This window comes from Lissotriton helveticus, chromosome 2_1 (assembly GCF_964261635.1).
Source record: "Lissotriton helveticus chromosome 2_1, aLisHel1.1, whole genome shotgun sequence".
Classification (NCBI taxonomy): Eukaryota; Metazoa; Chordata; class Amphibia; order Caudata; family Salamandridae; genus Lissotriton; species Lissotriton helveticus.
In genome coordinates, this window is record NC_136059.1 from 1,683,075,457 (window position 1) to 1,683,102,530 (window position 27,074).

The 27,074-nt window shown below is 51.9% G+C and overlaps 1 protein-coding gene across 2 annotated transcripts in view; it reads left to right on the forward strand.

Annotated features, from left to right (window-relative positions):
* The first annotated feature begins 714 nt into the window (after window positions 1-714).
* The window catches only part of PALM2AKAP2 (PALM2 and AKAP2 fusion), a 980,740-nt gene continuing 954,380 nt past the window's right edge, over window positions 715-27,074 (forward strand). Inside the window, exon 1 of one of the 2 annotated variants that reach the window (XM_078676629.1) lies at window positions 715-1,033. In XM_078676629.1, the coding sequence (XP_078532755.1) occupies window positions 989-1,033 (45 nt within the window). In that variant the 5' untranslated portion in view covers window positions 715-988. The remainder of the gene's footprint in view (window positions 1,034-27,074) is intronic. The other variant, XM_078676630.1, reaches the window with a different exon arrangement.

A 27,074-nucleotide genomic window follows, 5' to 3' on the forward strand; every position in this document is an offset into this window, starting at 1 on the left:
ACCTGTGTTTTAGGCATAAATAAGGAAAACATGCTTTGGGGCCTCGCAGGTGCAAACCTGCAGAGCCCATCAGTGTACAAGGAACAGCTCTTTCATAGACCGCTCCTAGTAGTGTCACTAGAAAACTAACTTATTCTTGCAGTTTGCAAACTCCTAACGACATCAGAGCTCTAAAGGCCTGCTTCTCTTATTTATTTTAAGCAACACGATTACCAGAACAGAGCTCTAAATATTCATTAAAATGTCAGATAAATGTGTTAAATAAAGTTGCAATGAACACATCTGCTTTCTTGAAAATCGAAAAATCATAATGCAATGAGCGCTTATATCCAATAACTGCGCGCACTGGAAACGCTTCTGTTTGTGAAACTATCAGGTGGAGAGAGAGAAAGGTATAAGTTCATACCACATAGATATATACCTCAGGGGGCAGGTGCCCTGACGCAAGCGAGGGGCACATTGGTTGTGGCAACGACAGTAATCATTTGTTATGACTGAAACAGCAGGTGCAGGTAGCCCGGGTGCCACTACACCTGCTGCACGAAAGCTAGGCACGCCCTGCTTTGCTTCCTTCATCCGCTTGCTGTTGCTGCATGTCTAAAATAAAAACAGACCGCCTTTGCCACTTAGGTAGACCCTGGCGACGGAATTCCATCTTCTGTTCCCCCCTCCGCGGGCTGTTGCACCCCACCCCACCTCTGGCTCGTGCCTGCAGCTCCCGGGAGCCCCCCTCGCCCCCAGAGGAGGCGCGCGCCGGCTGAGGCCCTCAGTGCACACATGGCCTGTGCGGTGGCGGCGGCCAGCTCCGGCTAACAGCAGCAGCAGCACAGCTGGGCGGCGGGCAGCCCCCTCCCCCGCAGCCCGCTCACTCCCACAGCAGCAGCCGCGCAGAGCCCGCTCGCGCCGCTCCGGAGCCTGGGCTCGCGCGGTCTCCCTGGGTGACAGCAGTGTTTTTTGCAGACCGCTCTCGGCGCGTGCTCCCTGCAGGATGGCGGAGGCTGAGCTGCACAGGGAGAGGCTGCAAGCCATCGCGGTGAGTGCCTGCCTGCTTCGGTGCCGTGCATGCTGGGTCTGCGGGTGGGGCCGCGCATCGGGCGTTTGCCCCCTCCCGAGGGGGTGCAGTGCAGCACCTGAGAAGTTTGCAGCAGCTCCTCTGCTGCTGCCTCCTCGCTGCTCCGGCTTATAGTGGTGTGATCTTGGGCATCTCTTGCCCCACCTTGACCTATAGTGAGATCGTGTCTAGTAGCATCAAGGTGATGGGGAGGAATCGATTATGAAACTGATGGGGATGAGAGTGAGGAAGAAGGGTGGGGCGTGGCGCGTCTGATCAGAACTTAGTAGTACAAAGGCGTCCTCCTCAGGTACAAGAAGCCCCCATCGCATTGATGAAGAGGATGCTTGTAACACAGCGCGAGCACAGCAGCACCCATCAACTGGGTATTCTAAAGGCACGTGAACGCCCTAAGCAAAACACCCATTGCTCAGACCAGCCAAGAATCTAGCAAGTTTTAACAGATTTACTCGCATGCCGCTGTATTTAACACGCGCACTTTTCGATCAGCCTGGTTTGTTAAAGACGTGTGGACGCGTGAAATACATTATGAATTGATTAAACAAACAATTGGAATTCGAAAATATACCGGGGTATTTGGATAGACAGAGAATTCAGGGAATAATAATGACAGGTAACGGAGAGAAAGAAAAAAGTGAGAGATGGGGGAGACAGAGCCAGCTGGAGGGAGCGAGAGGGGGAAGACAGAGAGAGATGTAGAGACAGACGGAAAGAGAGAAACAGAAAGGAGCGAGAGTGGTGTGGAGAAACAGAGGGGGTGATTTAGAAGGAATACAAGAGACAGACAGATGCAGGGGGGAGACAGGCAGAGAGAGAGAGCGTGTCAGCTATGTGGAAGAGGAAGATAGAAACAGACTGAGAAAAACGTAAAGAGGGACTAAAGAGCGACAGAGAGAGATACATACAGAGAGAGAGAGTCAGAGATAGCAAAAGCGAGAGAGGGGCAGGCTAAGAGAAGTGATATATGCATGCAATGTGTCACATTCACTTCTGACGGATGGGGGGCACGGTTCGTGACAGTCAGGGTCGCACGGTAATGCAGAACATGTGTTCCCGCTGTGACCTCTGTGGGCCTCGTTACCTCCAGAGCTGCCTCTGTGACCCTCGACCTTTGGCTGTGAGGTGCTGGGTATGGCCACCAGTTCTTTTCCCCAGCGCCACATGTCTGGGATTGGGTAGCGTGCACACATGCCTATGTATGGCATGTGGCTGTGGAGCCTGCATTCCGCAGGCTGTGTCGTGTGCCCTGTGGCATGACGGTGCCAGGCTGAAAAGCGCCCCGTGTGTCTGTAATGCGAGTTTGGTGTTCCCAGTGGAGTGGAGTGAAGGGCAGGGCCAGAGCTGTTGGTATTCCGTGAGACTTTGAAGGCTGTTGCATATTGCAAGCAGTGCAGAAATGAAGACGCGTGACATCTGCTGTGGGCTGTCTGTGTTCTTTGAGGTTCCCTGTGAAAGCACGTGTCCTCTGCGCACTCCGAGCTGGAGGCAAGAGCAGCTTTTCAGAAGCACGAGCGCAGCGGTCCTTCCCACTTCTCCGCATGGAGACTCTCATACGTTTTCACTGGAATTCTAGTGCAAACCACAATGCATTTGTCATATGTTGGCCCTGCTCATGTTCTGTGGTGTTTGTTTGCCCAATTCTCTGGTGCATTATCAATTAAGGTGCAACTCCTTCCCGTTAATAGCAGCAACTTTATAGAATGAACTGTGGGGAGGTGGGGGGTGTGTGTCTGCAGGCAACCAGGTCCTTTATGAGTGTGCATCGTGAATCTACCTTTGAACCCTACTGCTCCATTTTCAATATTGCTAAGTTGGTAATATAATTGATAAGCCTAGGTGAAATGTTCATAACACCTGGAAAATTTGCAAAGTTTCTCAAAATTGCACATTAAGCTATTTTGTCTAGTTTTCAACTGCTGCAGGCTGGTTCGTGTAGAAAAAAGTCTTGCCAAGAGACATTTTCTCCTTGAATCTCGCTCTTGCCAGTGCCTCACATGATTTTTTTCACAAGGTATGCTGTCTCTTGAACACAGTCTTTATGTTTGTATTTGACAATGATCAGCACTCTGCTGCCATTTGGCAAGGTTCGCTCTACAGAAATATATATATATACACACACACTCACACACACACACACATATATATATATATATATATATATATATATGCTATACAAAAAAACACTGCGTTCAAAATGCGTAATTTCACACACGTTTTGTGAATTGTTGCTGTATAGTATGCAATTTTGCACAACCCTCATAATAATGGATTGGGCTGGTCGTATCATGGGTCCCCCAGGCCAGTCGCTGGTTTGAAGCCTTGAAAGTGTACCAGGATCCTACTAGGAAATGGCACACAGCAGGTTTGTTGCCACTGCTTCTTCAGCGACTAACGAGCAAGTGGAAGAGGATATTCAACAGTAGAGTCTTAAAACTGTAAAATTGTATGATGTTTATAACTGCACTTTATTCCTTGGGAAAATCTTAATTAGTAAAACCTTTTGCGTGTATGTTTTACACATCTACACAAGTACCATCTCTGGCACAAATGGCGGATCCTGATTCATTGGGCTAAGCGGTGGCGATTACATCCACAGAAAGCACATGCAATCTTGTAAAACCAACCAGTACAGAAGACATTTCACCCGTAAATTTTGAATTGGGATGAGAACATGGATCTTCCCAGGGAAAGGGAGCTAGCCTTTGGAAAGTTAGCACAAACCCATGCAGTGAGGGTTTTGTTGGTATTCACAAGACTTCTCAATGGATTTCCACACTCATTTATCACGTTTAATGTTGACGTCAAAATGGCTGGTGTAAGTGCAGATATAGGATGAGGAAAGACAGCTAAAAGTTTCCATAGTGATAAAGGGTAACATGGAAGTGATTTTTTCACTCGGTAAAATATTTTCCAGGAGGACCAAAAAGAAAAATATAAGATTCATCCAAATCTTAACTTTTAACTGGTGGAATGTCTGTCTATTGACAACCTGCCTGTTTCAGGTTAGGCATAGGAACAGAAATGAAAAGTTTTTGATCGAATTCTATGGACGGATAATCTTATTGGATTGAGCGTGTGAGAACATTCATTTTGCAATGGGATGAAGACTCCCTCAGCAAAGTGGTTTTCTACATGCTTGATAACTTTATTCATAAATATATGACTGACTGACATAAACTATTTCTGCTTACATATTAGATATATACATGTACTATCTCTATGTCACTGATCTGCAGATACTATTTACGTATGATTACCATGGACCTTCATATACCATCCAAATGAGCATGACATTGATCTACATATACTACCCACACATACATGTTACACATCGACATATAGTATCTAAATGTCATTTATCTACCTATCATCTACATTTACATGATTGAGCTACAGATTCGATCTATATATAACTAAACATAACTGTTATTAAGCTGCATATACTATCTACATATACTTGCCATTGCACTATCCGTCATGTACATGTCACTGTTCTTCATGTACAGTCTATGAAAACTTGTCATTGAGCTGTACCCTTTCAACATGTGATGTCACCGTACGTTTTCTCATTGACTGCCATGCAAGTGTGCGGTGCATGCGTAAATTGTATCCAATCCAAAGCTGAAACAAACCTAACTCCCACAACCACTCCATAGAACCCTATCTTGTTTTTTTTTATCACACAAGTAAATCAATGGCAAGTTTGACGTGACAGTTTTTGAGAAAGAGTTAGACAAAGCCACTGTGTGGCTGCGAGCACTGAAAACTCCCCCTTGTATGTCTTCCTAATAAACCAGTGTTCTTTGAACAAATTGTTACCAAATCAAACATGCAAGGCTCGTCCCAGTTATGCTTTAGTTCACGTTTGTTGTGGCTGTGTTCATTTTATCCCTCATTTAATACAGTCCAAAAATGGGATTACTAAGAATATTGAACTCTAGGGTCCAATTTCAATTAGAAGTGTACATTAAACGTAAAGAAATAGATTCAGACCAATGCAGTATTTTAAGAGAATTGGGCACTAAATTGGGCAATGGTGGAAGGAATATGGTATACAGCATAGTTACAAACTTTAAAACCATGAACTGTGGCATGAGTTTTTTAACTTGATTGAATTTGTGTGATCTTGGGCAAATAACATTATCGGGCTATGTCTTTCCTTTACACATGAAAATAAGGACTACTTAAAAACCGAATACACATCAGTATTGAAATACTTCTAAAGAAAAAAAACAGAAGGACAATTTTATTCAGTCAATCAAAGAGTCACTTATTTTACGGTGTTTTGTTTTACAGATTTGTATTTTGCATCAGACAGCAGTAGATGTTTCATACTTTATCCTTTTCCTACCCCAATAATGTTTGCAAATGAGGCTAAGTACTTATTTTGGATGACCAAGCACTTGTGCTTGTTGATTTCCAATTCACGCCTACCTTACACTGAGCTACCATATGAAAGTACGTTTTCGGTTTTCAAGCTTTCTGCTAGAATTAATTCCTATCTGTGTTCTTTAAGGGAATTAATGATGCTTACTGAGCACAACCAGGATTTTAAAGTAGAATGCAAAAGTGTGTGGGGGAGGAATCTCTGAAAGGTGTGTGGCTAACATGATTAAGAGTGTGGTTTAAACAATTACTACATTTTTGAGATCCCTATAGCGTGCCACCAGAACGGTATTTTGGTACAAGATTAAGTAAAAATGTGAAAAATAATCAGGAACTAAATTACTGTCATGGAATACCTTAACATTGGTTACATTAATTATCCATAAATTGATCAGTGGTATTTGCCAGTGAAGTTTAAGACATGAATATAGGGACGACAGAGACCCCTTTCAATGTCCGTTTTTAATTACCAACAGATCTCAGACCTGGAGGGACCTAGCCTACTCCAAGTCCTGTAGAGAACCTGTAGGAGTAATGCATGTGCCTTATTTGACAACACACTGCGAGTTAGCTTGTGCAGACTTAACTATGCAAGCGCCAAACGTCCTTGCAGAAACCAGGCTGTGGGCATTCAGTGGAATTTATGGCAGGTGCTTATTCTGACTCCTGAGTTATCTGACATCATCAAGGATTCCCAGCTGCTCTTATGATAGGCTATCCGCAATCTTAAAATAAAATGTGGGCTTTTTCTGCATGTCTACTCGGCACATTTTGCATAAGAGCCGGGATTTCTTTTTAGCGCATGATTTCGATTCTGTATGCCCCGGTGTGGATTTAAGAGCAGGGTTGACTTCTTGGAAGAGCTCATGTCGTTTCTGATCTAGATTTCCTATTTTTGTTTAGAAGGGGTAAAAGCCCAGTTTTTCAAATGCTTTTAACAACAATAACATGAAAATGGCTGAGTCATACAGGTTGCAGCCATGCTTTGCAGCAGCTGGTGCTGGTGACAGGAAATGATAGCATTTGCAGCCATGATGGAACATCCGCTTGAGCAATTACAGATGGCTCATTGTGGATTCAGTGGTTAAGCACATGGGTTATAAACCTGAACAGCTCCCTGCTGCCTCTTGGCTAGGCTGCGTTATATATTTACAAAGCGTGCACACACACACACACATGCATACATACCTACTGAACTATTCTGGACTAAACCTGGACATTTTATTGATGGCTAATGATGTATCTGTTTCATATTTTATTCATGCCAGTGAAATATGCATTGTCTTTATTTCAGCTGTAAGCATGGAGACTAATGTCTAAAGACCTAGGTGCCACAATTGGACCAAGTTAACACTGTAGATTGTAAACTGGCATGTCCACTGGGGCGAGTAGAAGCAGGAGTCTCTCCTTGCGGCGCAGGCCCAAATCAGAGTTCTGATACCAGGGTCCAGTGGATCTGTGAGCACAATGAGGCAGTTTCAGCGTCTTTTGACTACATAAAGCTACTTTGTGGGAGCTCTAAAGATTTTCTCGTGAAATACCACATTTAGGGTCTCATTCCTGAGTTCACCCGGTTTAGGAGGGAGGTTATTAGGGGTCTGCACTCCGGAGCTCCAGTTTCCATTTGTTTCTCCATTCCTAAATATGGCAATTACAAATTACATTACTCAGAATAGGTAATATGGTTGCCATCTTTCCAAGAGAAAATGATCGGTCTTTTGATGCTGTTTTATAGGTCTGCAAAGGCCTGGATATGATACTACTTAAGACTTTAAACAAAAGATCGCTTTTCTGCCTTTGTTCACTATAATAGTCAGGGATCATTGACGGAGCTCTAAAACACATCTAAAAGTGCTTTATATTCAGTGGCGGCCACCATAAATGAAGGATAGTGAGGCGGGAGGCGTCGCACGGGGGGAATACAATTACAAAAAATGAAACGTACTTTTTGCCGCCGGCCGCTCCAGCGTCGGGTTGCACCACCTCTCATTGCGCCGCCTCTCCTCTTCCTGCCTGCTAGTCCCAGCAGCCCCTGGGACAGACTCCCTGTCTATTGGTCTGAGCAGACAGGAAAGATGCCCAGCTCAGACCAGGGAGTCTGTGGGGTTACCCCAGCCCGGCTGCTCAATGCAGCTGGATTGAAGGAAACTTAAGTGCGCATGTGTGTTTTGGTTGGCCTAAGACGGCCGGCCAAACACACATGAGCACTTAGGGAGTGGAGTGCACTAGCACTACTCCTCCCATGCCTAAGCTCCGCCCCTTCCAACACCGCTGGCTATGAGCAGGCAAATGTAAATTAAAATGATGCAAGGACATTGCTTTATTTTACATTTGCAGGTTCTGAGCCAGGCAGTGGGGCGATTTTCCTTCGCCATTGTGGAGGAGCCGCCTCTGTTTATATTTATATTAGCTGTTTGAAGTATGTACAGCTAAGAGCTAAAAAATACCAGCTTGTGCTTAAATTTGTACCAGGCGAACCTTAAAATACCGGTAGAAAACCATCCAAGTAGCAACCCTAATAAGGAATAACAAACAGGCTCAGGAATACCAGGTTCAATTCCAGTAGCGGTCGGTCGTGGGAGTGCTGCCGGGCGGTGACGTGGGTAGGGGCAGGGGCAGGGTGGGGGGTAGTAAACTATGGATTATGGCCGATTACAGGTAAGTAAACATAAAAATAAATAAAACAAATTTTGTTGCGCGCACTGCATCGCCAAATGCAATGCAGTGCGCGCAACGAAATTCGTCGTTATTTATTTATATGTTTACTTACCTGTCGGACATAATCCGTAGATTACTAGCCCACACCCTGTCCCTCCCCACGTCTCCACCCGGCAGCACTCCCATGACCGACCGCTACTGTTCAATTCCATTTGTTGCACATAACTGGCAAATATCTTTACCCATTTACCACTAGCAAGGGGGGGAGGGGCACTCCAAAGTAGGTGGAGGGGAGCTTGCTGCTTCTGTGTTGTGCAGGAGGAGGGTGATTGTGGCAGGAGCAGCCCCCGGCAGCCCTTCTTCCCACAGCAGTTCTGCAACTTGCGGACTTGGTAATCCCAGGCCCCAATTCACCGGGCAAGCTGGTATGGCACAGAGTGGTATCCCCTTCCAACCCACCAAACACAGATAGCCTCTGGCCCTCTCCTAATAAAAGCCTAAGTGTCATCTATGTATAGGTAAATAAGAAGTGCTGAGAAATTTCGAAAGTAAAACATAGCTATTTCTACCTCTGTCAGGCATGACGAGCCTTGAAATGGTAAATAAACTATACATGCCAACATTTTAGAGTACCTGCACTTCTATGTTTCCATTTCAAGCACTGATTTAAATAATAATTGGGAGAATGTAATTCCCCCCTTTGACTTCAATTTCGGTAGGACACAGCCAAAATAAAGCTCGTTTTGCTTTAAAAAAATCTGGGGTCTCCCGTCTGAATTGGAACTACTGTCACGTATGACAAACTCAGGTCCTGAAACACATTTGAAAACAATGTGGAAGTCTTATTGAAAAGGCCAGTGTTCAATGAAGCACGTTATGACGCAACTCCTTTTTAAAACGCACCTCGTGGGGTCTCTTGGTTCATTTACTCGCGTCATGTAATTTGGGCCTGTGCCTTGATCACACAAGACCTAACCGACCCCACTCTGCGCCGGGCATTGTGATCCATTTAATACGTCCTCCAGCCTCGAATAATCCGGCAGCCGGCTCTGGAAACCAACCGTGCATTGTTAAAAGTGTTGACTGTTTATATCGGCGCTGTTGTGTTCCCGGCAGCTCTGGCGCGTGCAGCCCCGGCGCGTGCGCGGTTGTGCTCTCCTGGCGCGCGGCGAGCAGCTCGTGCCACTGTTTTGCTAAACCGCAGCCCCTGGGACAAATGGCGCCTTCTGTGAGGGGGGAGCGCCGCAGCACGTGCGAGGGCCCTGACAGGACCTCGTCGAGACGCCCGTGCCATTAGCGGCTAAGCCGAGAGGCCCACATCCTGTTACAGACACGTCTAAGCCCAAAAGTGTAGATGTCGACTAAACCGGTAACCTGCGGAAGGAGGGGTGTAATGTGCAGGTCTTGGCAGGCAGCAGTCCTCGGCGGGCCTAAATGGAAACCAAATGTAGGGGAGGAAGGGTAATCCGTGGAGGCAGACGCAGTCTGAGAGCAGGTTTTTTCCATCACAAGAGCGGGAGATCTGACGAGGAGCAGACATCCGAGCTAGAGCCCAAGACACCTTTAGGCCAGCCAGAGCAGGGTTTCCCCTTAGGTGTGTCGTGGGCACAGCATAGGGTGACCAGGCGTCCCCGTTTTGCCAGGACGGGCCCTGTTTTTCACCAGCTGTCCCAGCAGATTTCAAGAAAATTTGCTCATGTCCCTGTTTTTAGAGAGGGTCGACTAAAAACGGTGGGAGATGTTTTCTATATTTTACAAAGCAGGGATAGTTAGCCGTTGTTTAAAAAAAAGCAATGTAATTAACAGGCAAGCTACTGGGTTTAAACATTGCATTTTAATTAGGTTCTTACTGCCTGTTCTGTAATTCTCTGCTGAGGAGCGCTCTCATTGCTTGAAGTCAAATTGTAGTCCTTCTTCTATTTTTGTGAAATGTCCCTGTTTTTGGCTTTAAAATTTTGGTCACCCTAGCACAGCACTCTTGCACCCGCCAGCGACATGGCCGTGCAAAAATGGTAGCACCATGATGTGAGAGAGAAGCGCTGCTCCCTCCATTAGGGGAGCAGAAGGGGGTGCAGCACAGATGAGCCGGGAGAGCTTGACAGTAGTCAAACTGGTGGGTCTGGGGACGCTTGAAAGAAAATCTGGCCAGGTCGGCACAGGGCAGCAGCAACTAAACACCCACTGACATGACATAGATCCCCAAATAACTCAAAGCTAAAAATATATGTTAAGGTAGTTAATTGTAATTGACCAGCCTCGCCATATTACTTTTGCACCTATAAACCCATAATTAACATCTGTTATCAGCATCTAGAAGGCAGACAAATTGTAGAGAGCAATAATAATAGTAAATAATAATAATATTTGCTGTTACTATTATTATTTCTGTTATGTTCCTGTCCAAAGATGAACCAGGTAATACTTTAGAAAGCTTGTTAAAAGTAATAAATGCAGTTGTTGGAAGTCAGTCTGCTCATAATACATTGATTTCTTTCAACTTTTATTTAACCTCTACTTTTTGTTATACACTGTGGGTACCTCATCCCTTTGTTAATGGTATTAATCGTTCCTAGTTGTGTAATGCCTAGGGATTTATATTGCAAACTGATAGGCTGCAAGTTAGCAACAATTTACATGAATCATTTTTGTTATTCCTCAATGTGCTACATTTGAGTAAATCCTGTCTTTCTTTTCTCCTTTCACACGGCTCCCAGTGACAGCTGCACTGAGACAAGACACACTGCACTAGAAAAGGTAGCAGACATTGTGCAAGTGAAGAGTAGTAAGCTGGGATCAGAAGGTGCAGCTGTTTGAATTCTCTTTCCTAAATTTCGATTGTCCTGGCGGGAAATTTGAGCTTGCATTTAGGACACTGATGAGCTCCCTTTGTATGCAAGTATTAGCATTAGTATGCCGTCAACTTAATTAAGAAGCAACAAAAGGCTGTACATTCACTAGGGTATTTTCATCTTTGAGTTATTCATTTCATATGTTTATGGTTTTGGGCGCAGGGAGTTATACTAGTTGTCCACTATTACAAAGTAGCTCCCAGTTTTTCATCAGGTTCCGAAGTTAGCAGCTAAGACACTAGCCACATCCCTCCACGTAGAACATTTCCTTCACTTTTCACTTGCACCAATTTTCCTGGACCAGCTCCATGGAGTCGCCAGGAGTGCTGCCAACAGGCTGGAATGGACCAACAGTCCTGCTTCCTGAATCCCCTTTAATTATCTGCATTCTGGGAATCCTCAGTGCCTTTTTTTGCAAATCGAAGCTGATATTACCAAGAATACAACACCTGAAGCCAAAGACTGCATCTGAATAACAGAATATGACAGGGCTTCAAAAGACTATGGCTTGATCATGGTGTTTCAATCTAGTTTCAAGGTGTAAGCCAGCTTCTGTGTGGATCCTGCATAGAGAATTGAAACGGCTGAATTTCGACCGAATGATAGCTTAGTGTACAGACCTGAAAAAAGAAGTCTTAGACAGCAAACAGAAGGTCAGGTAGCTAAACCGTCTTCATGCTCCTTTGGTAGTGCAGCAGGAAGTGTTATGCCTTGCTTTTTAACTTTAGTTATTGTTAGAATTGAAACATCGTCAATAGAATTTTGGAAATAATGTTCTTGCTCTTGTTATCTGAACTACTGGGATCTGCTAGCTGCAACTCCATTTTGAGTCATCAAAGCTGCTCCATATCCGAAACCACCACTCCGGCCTGTAGATGGTTTGGATTTGAGCAATGCCTTTCACAGTTGACAGTGTCCATTGGAAGGTCAAGCAAGTGTCATTCAGGTAGGTAATAAAGTGCATATCAACTTAACATTATGGGATGTGGTTTTGACACATCACACTACTGCCATTTAATTGGCCCATTAAATCTCTTGGACCATGAAGTGTGTGTTTGCAGTTGTGGTGTTGCCCACGGAGTGTCTTTCTTTGGGTGTACATTTTTTGACAGCCCAAGTCCAGAATAGTGATTGTGTTTTTGTGTTGGATGATGGCACTTCCTTCAGAATGAAATCTAAAGACACAGTGGTCCTGTAACTTGGTAATCAAATCTTTGTGTGGGACCAATTGTCTTCTGATGTCTCAATGTGGTTCATCGTATGGCAGTGTGATTGCTCTGACCCATTGCAAACCTGTGTTGCCTATTTGGGGCAATCGATAAACCAATGGTCTTCTTAGGACTTGTTCTATATGCGCAATAAATGATTTTTCCTGAGTATTTGTGGAATGCTTCTGTGAGTCGGAGGATAGAATGTATGTTGCCGATAGCCAAGTTAAATGTTTTTTACATTGACACCAGATGCGGCCGACAGTTTTTAAAATGTTTCTGCATAAGATAAACATATGCATGAAGTAGTTTCTGACAATTCTCAACATTTGTGCAAAATTTCCATCAGAATACCATGTAGACACATGACCCTCAACGCACCTGCAAAACTAGCACCAAAATACTTTAATTTAATTGGTGAAAAAGTAAAGGTGCTACAAACATAAGTATATAATTATGACCTCATTAAAATAAGTACCACAGAGTGAAGGTACTGTAAAACATGGTACTAATATAGCAATTTGAAACCACATTTTTATAGCATTGAGGACGGAGCGCTCTCTTTTTACCATATCAAGTGCGGGATGTTCTCCATATTTGATTTTTAGCTCACAATAATATGCCTTACCTTATGGCATGGGCACTAGAATGATGTGGTTTTGCTTCTGCGGTGTTTTCCACTTAATATGGATTTGCTGCATTTGCCACATAATCCGCTACATAATCTGCAGATTTTAACAAAAAAAACCATAATCGTTTCTAGCTGTTACGAATCTAAAGCCACTATAAACTGCCCTCTTGATTGCTGCATGCAAAAACCCGATTCCTCAGAGCTTCATCCAACAGGGACTGGTCTTGTGTGACTCGGAGCATGCACTACCAGTAACCTGCTCCTGCAGGCCAGTGCACAACATTTTTGCCATGCTCTCTCTGCCTGCCTGCCATAGCGCTCTCTCCGTGCTCCCGAGTCCTGACAGGTAAGGAAAACAAAATGTGTATTTTCATTTCTGATATCTGATCCTGCACCAGTACGTTTGGAAATCCCATACATGACAATAGACCCGATTCAGGTATCAATAGTAGTCAATGAGATAAATACATGCTCCCAATTATTTGTTTTTAAATCTCCCACTTTCCTTTTCTGAAATGTTGGCATGGATGCAAAGGTGACTGGTCATCTTTCTGATGCATATTGCTGTATTTGTTTTGGTGACCAACCATCTGTAAATTTCACGGACCATCGGTAAATTGGACCTCACGTCCGTTAGGATCCCTTTTACGGACGCCTTTTGTCTGTAATGTTGGGACTTTCAGGGATCAGAGCTGCTCCCCTGCGAAAAGCCTCAGTTTCTGCCTCACACTCCTCTGAGCACAAGAGCAGCCCCACCCAGCCCATTGTCATCTGTCTGCGGCTGATTGCCACATACAGAATGACAATGGGTCAGTCTGGGCTGGTACCACATGTGGTGGCCTCCTACAGCCCCAGTCTAGGGCAAGGCATTCTGTTATATGGAAGTGCAAAAACGCCTATACTCTTGCTATGTGAGAATCTAGTTCATCAAAGGAAGGGGTGAAAGAAGTTCAAAGGATATACTTATAGTTCTTTCAGAGTCTCTTCATTTTAAAACTGACACATTTTCAATATTATATTCAAGGAAGCCATGGTTGCTGCTTTTTTATTTTATGCAACTAACAACCATTGACAAAGCCAATAGTTCTGGCTTGTTGTAGGTGTAACGTTACTTGATTTATTGTATATCTGGATGCAATGACTGAAGCAACAAAGATACCAGTTGGGCGGCACATTGTACTAAGCACAGATTTTTAGCTTAGGTGTTTTAAACCATGCCCTTAATTACATCGAACACTCCCTTTGCAGAGACCCACCCCCCCCCCTAGTTTTTTCATCCCACTTAAAGCTCTGGAAACAACACCATGTCACAGTCACCTCATGCCCAGGCACTGCGAAACATGCATGACTCATGCCTTCCACTTTTTCAGATTGCCTATGTACAGGGGCATAGTGAACCCTCCCCTACGCCACCCCTTGCTTTAGGAACTACAGCGAGGGTGGAGTTCTTGATGGGTCTCTTCTGTCTGCAACTCTGCAGATAAAGACTCAGCTCATAATTAATGTGAAAAGGTGAGTGAGTAAGGAAGTGAAGGGATGGGTGGATGGATGACTGGATAGATGAGTCAAATGATGGATGGATGAGTGAAAGGGTGGATGATGGGCGAGTGAATGGGTGGATGGATGAGAAATGATGGATGGATTGATACATTGATAAGTTAAAGGGTGAATGGATGGATGGTGGATGGGTAAAAGGGTGAATGTAAGGCTGGATGAGTGAGTGAAAGGGCAGGTAGATGGATAAAAGGATGCATAGATGAGTGAAGGAGTGAAAGTGTGGATGGATGGTGACCGCTCAGCCCTCCACAAGGCTTGGTCACCCCACTCACTGCTGCCGCTCCTGCCTGCCTTTGCCGCCTCCTGCCTGCAGATTCCTTCGCTCGCTGCCCGCTGCTCCTGGGAATTTCCCGCTGCTCCTGGGAATTTCCCGCTGCCCGCTGCTTCTTGGAATTTCCCGCCGCTGCCTCCCTGCGGCTCCGCCCCCCTGTGATTCCATTTGCCGCCCCGCTCCCGCCACCCAGCTGCTCCTCCCTCCCGGCTCCTTACTTATGACGCCCCCAGAGCGACCGCGCAGCGGACGCGCGCAGCGGGAGCGCCGATTGAGCGCCGAAGGTGCGCCAAAGGTAAGCCCGTCTGCGCCCGTCCGCGTCTGGCCGGCGCCCAGCGCCAGGACCCCTGGCCCTCCCCGCCGAGGCAAGACGACCCGACTGACCTACGACGCCGCCACTCTCAACGCACTCAATGCCGGCCGGACCCACGCCTGCTGCCGAGCCACCCCGAGACGCACCCACGGACCCTTCACCTGCTGCACCTGCAAGTTCACCTGCCTCTGAACCTGCCCCGCACCCGCCAAGACAAACACCAGCAGCAACCACCTCAAGTGCATCCTGATCAACACCCGCTCCGTCCACAGACACGCCGTGGAACTCTGGAACCTCCTCGACGCTACATCACCGGACGTCGCCTTCCTCACGGAAACCTGGATGAACGCCTCCTCTGCACCCGACATCGCCATCGCCATCCCGGACGGGTACAAGATCATCAGGAGGGACCGCATCAACCAGACCGGAGGTGGCATCGCCATCGTCCACAGGAACACCATCTGCATCACGACCGACGCCAACGACTCCTTCGCCGCAGCCGAACATCTCCACTTCCAGATTCACACCGACCCTAAGACGACCCTCAGAGGCACCCTCGTCTACAGACCCCCGGGACCACGCACACAATTCAGCGAAGACATCACAGACTTCATCAGCCCGCACGCCCTCCCCTCCACTGACTACATCCTCCTCGGGGACCTCAACTTCCACCTGGAGAACAACAAGGACCGCAACACCACCGCCCTGCTGGAAAACCTCGCCAACCTCGGACTCAAGCAACTGGTCAACACCCCCACCCACTACGCCGGCCACACGCTTGATCCCGTCTTCTCTTCCAGCAAGTACATCACCTTCAGCCACGCCACCGGACTCCACTGGACCGACCACAGCTGCGTCCACTTAAGCTTCAAAAGATCGACGACCCACCACCACCCGCAACAGGTACCTCACAGGAATTGGAGCAAGATCACCGCAGACCAGCTCACCACCTCCCTCAGCCAGAGCCCACCCGCCAACACAACGGACCCCAACAAAGCAGCCCGCAACTTCACACAGTGGCTGACCGCCTGCGCCGACGACCTCGCGCCACTAAAGAACCCTCCCAGCAGACCCAGAAGCAAGAAGGCATCCTGGTTCACCGACGACCTCAAGGACTCCAAGAAGACCTGACGCACCCTCGAGAAAGCCTGGCTCCTCGACCGGACCACCGACAACATGACCGCCCTCAAACACGCTACCCGCAAGCACCACCAGCTCTCCGCACCACCAAGAAGAAATCCCTGAAGGAACGACTGGACAACAACGCCCACGACAGCAAAGAGCTCTTCACTATCGTCAAGGAGTTCTCCAACCCCAGCACCGGCACCAACGACATCACTCTGTCACAAGACCTCTGCGACTCCCTCGCCTCGTTCTTCCACCGCAAGATCGCCGACATCCACAACAGCTTCGGCGCCCCACCCACGCACCCAACCGTCGAACCAACGCCCCCCACCGCCACCCTTCGCACCTGGACCACGGTGACCACCGAAGACACAGCCCGCACGATGAACACCATCCACTCCGGATCACCGACCGACCCCTGCCCACACCACGTCTTCAACAAGGCCGACTCCACCATCGCACCCCAACTCCGGAACATCATCAACGCCTCCTTCAACACCGCCACCTTCCCGGAGAGCTGGAAGCACGCCGAGATCAGCGCCCTCCTGAAGAAACCTACAGCAGACCCCACCGATCTCAAAAACTTCCGCCCCATCTCGCTCCTCCCTTTTCCTGCTAAAGTCATCGAGAAGATCGTCAACAGACAGCTGACCGCCTTCCTCGAGACGAACGGATCCCTCGACCCCTCGCAGTCCGGCTTCAGAGCCAACCACAGCACCGAGACCGCCCTCATCGCAGCCACCGACGACATCCGGACCCTGCTCGACAAGGGGGAAACAGTGGCCCTCATCCTCCTGGACCTCTCCGCTGCGTTCGACACGGTCTGCCACCGCACCCTAGTCCAGTGCCTCAGCAACATCGGTATCCAAGAGAAGGCACTGGAGTGGATCATCTCGTTCCTCGCCGGAAGAACACAAAGAGTCCGCCTCCCCCCGTTTCGCTCCGAGGCCACCGAAGTCATCTGCGGCGTCCCGCAAGGATCTTCACTCAGCCCCACCCTCTTCAACATCTACATGAAACCTCTCGCAGCCATCGCACGCCAGCACAACCTCAACATCATCTCTTACGCCGACGACACCCAGCTAATCCTCTCCCTCACCAAAGACCCCGACACCGCCAGAACCTGCCTACACAAAGGGATGAAAGACGTCGCTGAGTGGATGAAGGACAGCCGCCTGAAACTGAACTCGGACAAGACGGAAGTCCTCATCCTGGGATCTTCGCCCTCCGCCTGGGATGACTCCTGGTGGCCCCCAGCCCTGGGCACCGCACCCAAGCCAACCGACCACGCACGCAACCTGGGCTTCATCCTGGACCCCTCCCTCTCGATGACCAGACAAGTCAACGCCGTCTCCTCATCGTGCTTCAACACCCTGCGTATGCTTCGCAAGATCTTCCGCTGGATCCCGACCGAGACCAGGAAGACTGTCACCCAGGCACTCGTCACCAGCCGACTGGACTACGGAAACGCCCTCTACGCCGGAACCACAGCCAAGCTACAGAAAAGACTCCAGCGCATCCAGAACGCCTCCGCCCGACTCATCCATGATGTCCCCCGACGCAGCCACATCTCCAGCCACCTGAGGAACCTGCACTGGCTCCCCGTCGACAAGAGGATCACGTTCCGGCTCCTCACCCACACACACAAGTCTCTCCACGACCTGGGCCCCAAGTACCTCAACGACCGCCTGACCTTCTACACGCCCACCCGCCAGCTACTGTCCACCAGCCTCGCCCTCGCAGCCGTACCTCGCATCCGAAGAGCCACCGCCGGAGGAAGATCCTTCTCTTACCTGGCTGCCAAGACTTGGAACTCCCTCCCCATCCACCTTCGGCTGACCCAGGACCATCTCGCCTTCAGGAAACAACTCAAGACCTGGCTGTTCGAGCAGTAGCACACCCCTCCCCCCAAGCGCCTTGAGACCCTCCCGGGTGAGTAGTGCGCTATACAAATGGCATGATTGATTGATGAGAGGAAAGGATGGATGGATGATTGAAAGGATGGATGAATGATAGGTTAAATGGATGGATTCATGAGTGAATGAGTAGATGGGTGGGTGGATGGAAGGTTGGACGGCTAAGTGAAAAGGGGATGGAGAGAGAAAGGGAGGATGGGCGAATGGATGAATGTACGGGTGAATGAGTGGAAGGATGAGTGAGTAAGTGAAAGGATGGCTGGATAGGTAAATGTCTGGATGGATGAGTGAATGGATGGAAGGGTGGAAGAGTGGATTGATGAGTGTACCAATGGATAAGGGTGAAAGGGTGGATGGATGGATAATAGATGGATGAGTAAAAGGGTGGATGCAGGGATGGATGAGTGAAATGATGGATGAAAGGATACGTGATGGATATGTTTGTAAATGGTTGAATATGGACATGGATGGGCACACAGTTGGAAGGACAGAATGAATGTTGAAAGACTGAATGATGGATGAAAGTATGATTACACATTGTAAGCACCATTATCTTAGGCAACATTTCCTATACATTGACTTTCACATTTATATGAGTCATTGTCTCTATATAATATGTGTGTGTTGTGACACACTCCGACACTCTGCCCTACATACTTGGGATGAGTAGGACTATTAAAGAAAATAAATACACATGAGAGAGGGTCTAGGTGAAGATGAGGGGCACCATTGGAGGGTGGTACCAAGGCCTGACTGGCCGGACTGGGCATCAGGTGTTTTCTCTGGGAGCTGGAAAGATGGGGTGGGGGCAGTTTTGTTACCACAAAAAGACCTGCACATTTGCTTAAAGTTGCGTGCATACTAAAAAAACGTGAAGTGCACAATTGTCTCAACCTAATATAAACTTATTTTCACTTGGACTTAAGTGGTTGTCTATTTACTTATATACTATTGGGCAACCTCCTGTGATGTGTCTGTAAAACTTACCTTTTTTCCTGAATTTTGACCTCCCGTCCTTGAATTTTTCTCCTGAATTTTGACCCTTTGTCCTGAATTTTTACACTCACTGTCCTGAATGTTCACCCATGCCAGTTGGTCACCACAGTAATTGGGTGTTAAACTGGTAGTAAGGAGGGGACAGCTTTGCCGAGGCAGTGTTAGTATGTGGAAAAATAACAAAATAATAAAGTAATAATATCACAAAATATGCCGCATTACACAGCATCATTTGCTTTTTCTTGGAGCATAATTTAGTCATCCCTGCCAAATAATTTGGCCCTACCCTAGTGCATAATTTCAGATGACCTGTCTTATGCCACTGTCTCCTGTTCACCGATGGTGGTGAATAGTGCCTCTGAACCTATGTGGAGTGCTCACATGTGGTATATTGGAAAGGCTGAGATAAGTACTACGAGTGTTTGGCTCAACAGATGGTTTCTTAAATGCCTCTTGACTGGCCATAGAGTGGGCATGCGAACAGCCCCCTCCACTTCCTCTCTGGTGCCACAGAGACTTTCCTTACAGTGACCTCATTTCATGCTACTAGTCTAGACATTACACACCCTTTGCTACCCCCCTTGCTTTTCATTTACACCACAGAAACAATTGAAGGCCAGCCCAGGGCCGCAGAGGGGAGCCTTTATGGGGTTTGCGAAACTCGCAGCAGAGCAGGGCCCTGCTCCAAGCCACTGCGCTTGCCTTGCATGGCGGTTCTGTGAGGGAGCGCTCGGGTGTGTTTACACAGATGAATTTAATGTGGTCCCCTTTCATTTATCCGGTGAGTGCGGCAAGAGCCGGCCGGGCCTGCCCGAGAGCGGCTATTCTTAGCCGCACATGCCAATGGGCTGCAGCTCCCAGGCAGGGGCGGGGCCTGTTGAGGGAAACAGGCCCGCTCCACTCCTCGGGTTTCATGTGTGTAGCGTGTGTGAAGTCTTTTGGGGTACACCAGTAGGTGAGGGGGGGGGGGGGGGAAGCACGGACACCGACACCAGAAGTGTGTGAAAAAGGCCGCTTTTATTGGAATCAGGTGCACATATAAAAACATCCCCCTTGGCCTGTGCCGCACAAAACTACTGCTCACTAATTAACAACTGCCTAACAGCCCCCCACCCCCACCCCTAAATGTAAGCCTGAACATTGCAACAGTAATACAACAACATACGCTCATCAACCTGCCCCTCTACTAGATGCCCCTAATGACCTCCATGACCCCAAACCCCCGCTACCATGCAGTCCCAGGCCTCCAGCCCACCACCCTATTTCCTTAGGACAGCGCCCCACAACGCACCTGTTCCAGCGACAAAAAACACAACCTCAAACCTAAATAGTGCACCCTCAACCAAAAAAAAAAAACCCCTCGGGACAAATCCTCGACCACCCCCCCCCCCACCCCGCAAGGGGAAAACAGCTTGGGCCTAACAAAAAAAACCCGAAGAAACCCTGCAAAAAGGGAGGGAGGGTGGGACAAAATTTTTCCCCGACCTGGCTGCTGTGTCACCGCACCACAAACGTGCGCGGTGACACAAAATGGCCGCCTATATAGCCCCACGTCCCAGGGCAGCCCAAAAGGAGCCCAAACCGCCCAACCAGCCCAAAAAGCGCCGCTACGGCGCACCCATAGGGTCAAACTTCCCCCTCCCCCCCCCCCCTCCTCCGGTGCCCCAAACTTCCCCGGGGGGGCGAGCCTCCCGTTGGTCGGCCACCCCCCCAAATCCCCATTGGGGCACACCAGTAGGTGAGGGGGGGGGGGGAAGCACGGACACCGACACCAGAAGTGTGTGAAAAAGGCCGCTTTTATTGGAATCAGGTGCACATATAAAAACATCCCCCTTGGCCTGTGCCGCACAAAACTACTGCTCACTAATTAACAACTGCCTAACAGCCCCCCACCCCCACCCCTAAATGTAAGCCCGAACATTGCAACAGTAATACAACAACATACGCTCATCAACCTGCCCCTCTACTAGATGCCCCTAATGACCTCCATGACCCCAAACCCCCGCTACCATGCAGTCCCAGGCCTCCAGCCCACCACCCTATTTCCTTAGGACAGCGCCACTCGAAAGTCGCTTACGACTTTCGACCCCCCCACTAGGACTCCTGTCTCCTGGGATACCGAACCACCCCCAGGGCCCCATCTATAGCCTCCTTTAACTGCACTATATACAGCTCCATGCCGTACCTGGACAGATGGACCCCATCCTCCAAGAAGAAATAGTTAGCACCATAGCACAACTCCGGGTGTTCCATCCTCCCCACCCCTTCCTTGGCGCAGAAAACGCGCATCTCACGATTGATCTTCCTACGAGCCCTGTCTATGGCCCCTGGGCGCTCAGCTCCCCTCCACACCCGCCTGGGAATAAATTCCGACCATATGACATGGCAGCCCGCCCATTGCCTCCCGATTTCCTGCAGGTCCTGTCTCATTTGCTTGAGCAGCGCCAAACCCTTGCACTGCACCAAGTCGTTCTCGCCCAGGTGAATTACCACCACGTCCGGGCACACCCCCCCTTTTACCAACGTGTTTAACAATGGCAATAACTCATGCCAACGCCTACCCCCTTTTCCCCTCCAATGACATCTATACAACCCCGGATCCAATCCCAAATTGAGCGCCTGATGTCTGTCCCACTCCGCTCGTTCAGCCCGCCTGACGAACGAATGTCCCACAATATACAAATTCAGGACAGCCACATCCGGCCCCGCCACAGCACCTGCAAAGACACATATATTAACATCGGGAATCATTGCGACAAAGCACCATCCGCCTCCCTCAACCTCACATACGTCCTGTAAGCGTCCGATTTCCACCTACCCAGCCTCTGAATCTCTTCCTTACCCCAACCCCTTCGTGCCGCCTCCGTCGCCGCCCCAATCCGAAAAGAATGCGTCCCGAACGCCAGGGGATCCTCCCCCAGGACCCGCAGCGCCCGCCGCAAGACCCACAACGCTTGCGACGCCGTCACCCCTCCCCCCCCACCCCGCCCAAAAACCTCCCCCTCCGACACGCCACTTTCAGCCATCAACCTCCTGCCCCAAACCGCCGGGCACACCCCCTCCGTGTCGCCCGGTCCCAGCACCACCCAAGTACCAACCCCCCGCTGGTCAGTCTTCGAGCGTCTCAAACACACCGCCACTTCCCGGGCCCGCACCTCCACCTCTCCCCACAACACCCCCCGCCGCCCCCTTGCGCCCAGCAGCTCCGACACTCGAAACGCCCCAAAGAAAAGCCATGACATCAACGTAGAGAAACGCACCGACTCGCCCACATCCCTGCACACCTCCGGCAGCGCGCCAATCACTCCTGCCAGCAAAACCGCCGAAATGGGACGGCGCCGCCGCACCGTCGCCCCACTCTCCCTCGCCCACCCCTCCAGCAGCCTGGTTCCCAACTCCCCCGCCGACGGAGGGTAACCCCACCACATCTTCCCCATGAAGGCCACCGCCGACAACTTTCCCGCAATTGACACCCGCGACAAACCCCTGTCCATAAGCGCCAACATGAATCTTACCACCTGTTCCTCGCGCTGCCACCTGTCCCCACACCGCACCGCACCTGACTGCAGGAATTCCTCCCACGCTAGCTCGTAAGCCTTCCACGTCGACACAGCCACAGACGTCCTCACCAACTGAAAGACCCGGCCTCGCCTACCGACCACAGTTCTTCCGGCACCGGCGTCCTGACTTCCTCCGCCGCCGTGGCTAGCCCATGGAACCTCTCCCACTGTGAACGAGACAAGGCATCCGCAATGTCATTGTCCACACCGGGAACGTGGCGCGCCTGAAACAGTATGTCATTGTCCAAGCACCGCAAGACAAACACCCGCATCAATTTCAGCACCTGAGGATCCCGAGCCGACTGCCTGTTCACCACCTGCACGACGGCCATGTTGTCCACTCGAAAAAGCACCCTCTTGTGTGCCAACGCCCCTGCCCACACCGTGACTGCCACCACCAAGGGGAACAACTCCAGGAACGCAATGCTCCTCCCCCCCGCCTGCCAGTGGTCCGGCCACTGCTCCGCACACCATTTTCCCTCCCAGTACAGGCCGAAACCACCGACGCCCGCCGCATCCGAGTACATGGTGACCTCCCACTCCCAGTCCTCCGCCGGCGCCATCGGCACCCCATTGAAACGCTCCAAGAAAGCCCGCCACATGCGCAGGTCCTCCTTCATCCCCGCCGAGAGGCGCACATGGTGATGCGGCAATGGCAAACCCGACAACGCCAGCCCCAAACGCCGGCAAAACGTCCGTCCGGCCCGCACCACGCGGCACGCAAAATTCAAATGTCCCAACAACACCTGTACGTCCCGCACCGTCACCTTCCGCCTCGCCAACATGTCATCCACCAGACCCAACATCGCCACCCGTTTGTCTTCTGGCAGGCGTGCTTCCATGGCGACCGAGTCGAGCTCGATACCGAGAAAGGACAACACCGTACTGGGACCGCACGTCTTCTCTGGCGCCAGGGGAACCCCAAATTCCCCCATCAACCCGGCCAAACCATCCAGCAGCCGCTGACAATCCGCCGCACCGGGCCGCCCCACCAGGAAGAAATCATCCAGATAGTGCGTCACTGACTCCGAGCCTGTGCGCCTGGAAAAAACCCACTGAATGAAGGAGCTGAACCGTTCAAATAGTGCGCACGAAATGGAACACCCCATCGGCAGCGCCTTATCCACAAAGTAGTGACCTTGAAACTGGATCCCTAGCAGCTGGTAATCCGCCGGGTGCACCGGAAGGAGTCGGAAAGCCGACTTGATGTCGCATTTCGCCAACAGCGCACCCTGCCCCGCCGCCGCAACCAGACGTCGCGCCACGTCCACCGACGAATACGTCACCGACGCCAAATCCGCCGAAATGTACGCATTGACCGACTCCCCTTCCGGCCATGACAAGTGCTGTATCAGTCGGAACTGCCCTTCCTCCTTCTTAGGCACCACCCCGATGGGGGAAACGATCAAACCTGGCAGCGGCGGCGCCGTGAAGGGGCCCGCCATCCGCCCTTCCCTGACCTCCTTGAACAGTTTCTCTCGCACTATGCCCTTGTGCGCGTTCACCGATTTCAGGTTTTCCGCCCAGCGAGCAATCCGGGGACCTTCGTACCCCAACCGAAAACCCTCCCGAAAACCCCTGCGCAGCACTGCAGCATCCTCCGCCCGCGGATACGCCGCCAACCAGGGCTCCATCCGCTCGATCCTAACCGGCGTACGAGCCCTTTCCCAGAGCCCCTGCTCCCCCCCCTCTACCCCCACCCCTCCCCCCGCCTGAACCCCCTCTGGCAAATCCACCCCCCTGCGGGGGCAGCTGGCCTGGGGGGCCCCCGGAGCCCCAACACCGCAGCGCCGGATGGTTCCGTCCGCACGAAGAGCACTCATGCCGGAAACGGCACGCCGCCCGCCCGCAGGCACCCCTATTGAAATCCCAGCAGGCCCCGACTGTGGCCTGGCTGCCGGAGGCGCCCTGACCCACCCCCCCACGGGTGGGGCGCGCCGCAAAGGGGGGGGACGCCAGCGGCAAACCGCTGGCCGTGTAGATGGTGCGGCCAAACTTGGCCCCTCCCATCGTCTGCTGGTACAAATCAGAATCCAGCTCCCCCCACTGGGCCTCGGGGTCCCCCGCCAAGCGAGCCCGAAACTCCTCGTCGTAGTGCGACCAAGCATACCCGCCGTATGTCACCTGCGCCCGCCGGACCACATCCATGTATTTAAAGAGCGCGACGCACCTGTCCGGGAATTTCTCGCAATACACGCTCGCGTAAATTAGGAACGCCGCCGACCAATTGTCCAGCGTCAGGGGTACCTTTGGGCGCCTAGCCAACTCCTGCTCCTCCTCTTTTGACCCCTCCTTCGATGTCAACTCCCTATGCAGCAGCTTCAAAATATCGATGTATTCCCCCTTCCAAATCTTCTCCTTCGTAGCCGCGGAAAGGTGCGCCCCCAGCGGCTTGGTCAGCCCCCATGTACGGAAGCCTCCGCACCGGGATTACACAACTCTCTTTACTTCCCCCCGCCGCCTCCTTTCCGCCCGGCGCCGCGTCGCCCGCCGCCTCAACCCCGCTTCCTCCGCCCGGCGCAGCCCCGCCCGACCCCACGCCTTCGGTACCGACTCCCGCGTCCTGCACATACCGACCCCGCACCAGCCGCCACCCATCCTCCCCATCGCCCCCAGACCCCACGGACACCTGCACACAACGCCTCTTAGCGCTCCCCGCGCCGTCACCTGTCTTACCTGGCGTCAAGGTCGGCGTCCTTGCTGGGTCCCGCCGCCTAACCAGTGGAGCCGAGGGGGCCGTCACTCTGGGAGCTTCCTGCCGTGCCGGCACCTGAAATACACTTCCAACACCATTACCAGCCCCCCCATCTTCCCGAATCTCTCCCTCCTCCTCAGACTCACCATCCGCCGGCACCACACCACCTTGGCCCCCCAACTGGAGTTCCACCCGGCTCAAACCCGCCCGCTCACGACACACCCGCATTAAATCCATCAAGTCCACACTCCCCCTCCTAGGCACCACACTCGCAGGCAACCCAGAAATAGTCGTGTCCATCCTTACTCCCCCAACCCCGGCGGCCGTAGAGACCCATCGGGGAGGGGCCGGCGGAGACGCGTCTCGCCTCCATTCGCCCAGTCCCTGAGCCAGGTCCCTCGCTGGAGCTCGGCCGTCCGCACCAAACAGAGCCGGCCCATCCACTCGGTGGGTGGGAGCCGCATGCTGCTCCCCCGAGCGCCTTACCAACAGCTCCTGCCAAGGAAAAAAGGTGGAGTCCAGCATGCCAGGGTAAAAACCACCCCCCTCGCCCCCCCACGCGCTGCCCCCACCGCCAAACCCCCACCCCATCGCCGCACCCCTCCCCCATCCCGCCGAATGGCCACCGCGCCGCGCCGGGACACTCCCTCCCCCCAGCTCCCAAGCCCCTTCCCCCGCCCAACCCCCCGGCCCGCCCCACCCCCCGAAACCCCAACTCGGCCCCACCCCCCTTCCACGCCCCACTCCCCCTGCCTCCCCCCAGGCCACGCCACTGCCCCCCGCACCCCACCCAAAACTCGCCACCCGCCCGCCTGTGCCCCCATCCCTGCCCCCAGCCCCCCCCTCAAACCCGCCCCTCCCAAACGCCCCCCCCGACCCACCCCCCTCGCCGGTCAAGCCGCCGCCTCCCCTCCCGCCACCCAGCGCCTCCGACCCACCCCGCCCTCTCACCCCCGCCCGGCCCCTCTCCCCCCCCCGGGCCCCCTGCCCCAGCGCCAACCGCCCCCTCGCCCCCCCTCCCCCCTCCTCCTCCGATGACTCACCCCAGTCCAGCTCCGTGTCCTCCCCCCCCCCACCCCCCACCTCCTCCTCCTCCACATCTGTCTCCTCTATGAGAAGAGGCGAAGCAGCCCCCCCCAGCCCCACCCCCACCAACTCCCCGCGCTCCCCACCGCCACTTGTGCCCTCCCCCCCCGCAGGCCCCTCCGCACTGTCACCCCCCCGCCCCCCCCACCATTGCTCGCGCCCTCCCCATCCACAACTATCCGAGCCCCACCCCCCTCCCCCACACCTCCCAGGCCCCCCGGCCGCGCATCCACCGCTTCACTCCCCTCCTCCCGCCCTCCCCCCACCCCCCCCTCCCCACCGGTCACGAAAACGAGCGGCCACTTCCGCCCCGCCTGCCGGGCCTTCCGCGCCCCCCCCTTCGATTTGGCCGTGGCCTTTGCAGGAGCCTTGGCCACCGCCCGGCCTCCCCCTTCCGCCCCCCCGCCCCCCCTCCCCCCCCGCTGAGCAACCCGCGACCTCGGAGGGTCGCACGCCGCCACAGCTGCCGCGGCGCCGATGGCAGCGCGCCGCGGCGGCCTCACCTTCACGTCGGGCCGCATTAAGTCCATGCGGCCCGCCTCTGCTAACAGCCTCAGCGCCTCCACAACACGCGGGTCCGTCGCCGCCATCTCAGTCCTCACGCCCCCTACCGCCGACGCGGATCACCGCACCACAAACCGCCGGAGCGCCGCACACTCCTCTGCCTGCTACCACGGTTCGGACAAGCCGCGCACCGCCGCCACACAAACCGCCGGGCCCGAAATCCCCACTATAGCTGCACAAAAATTTT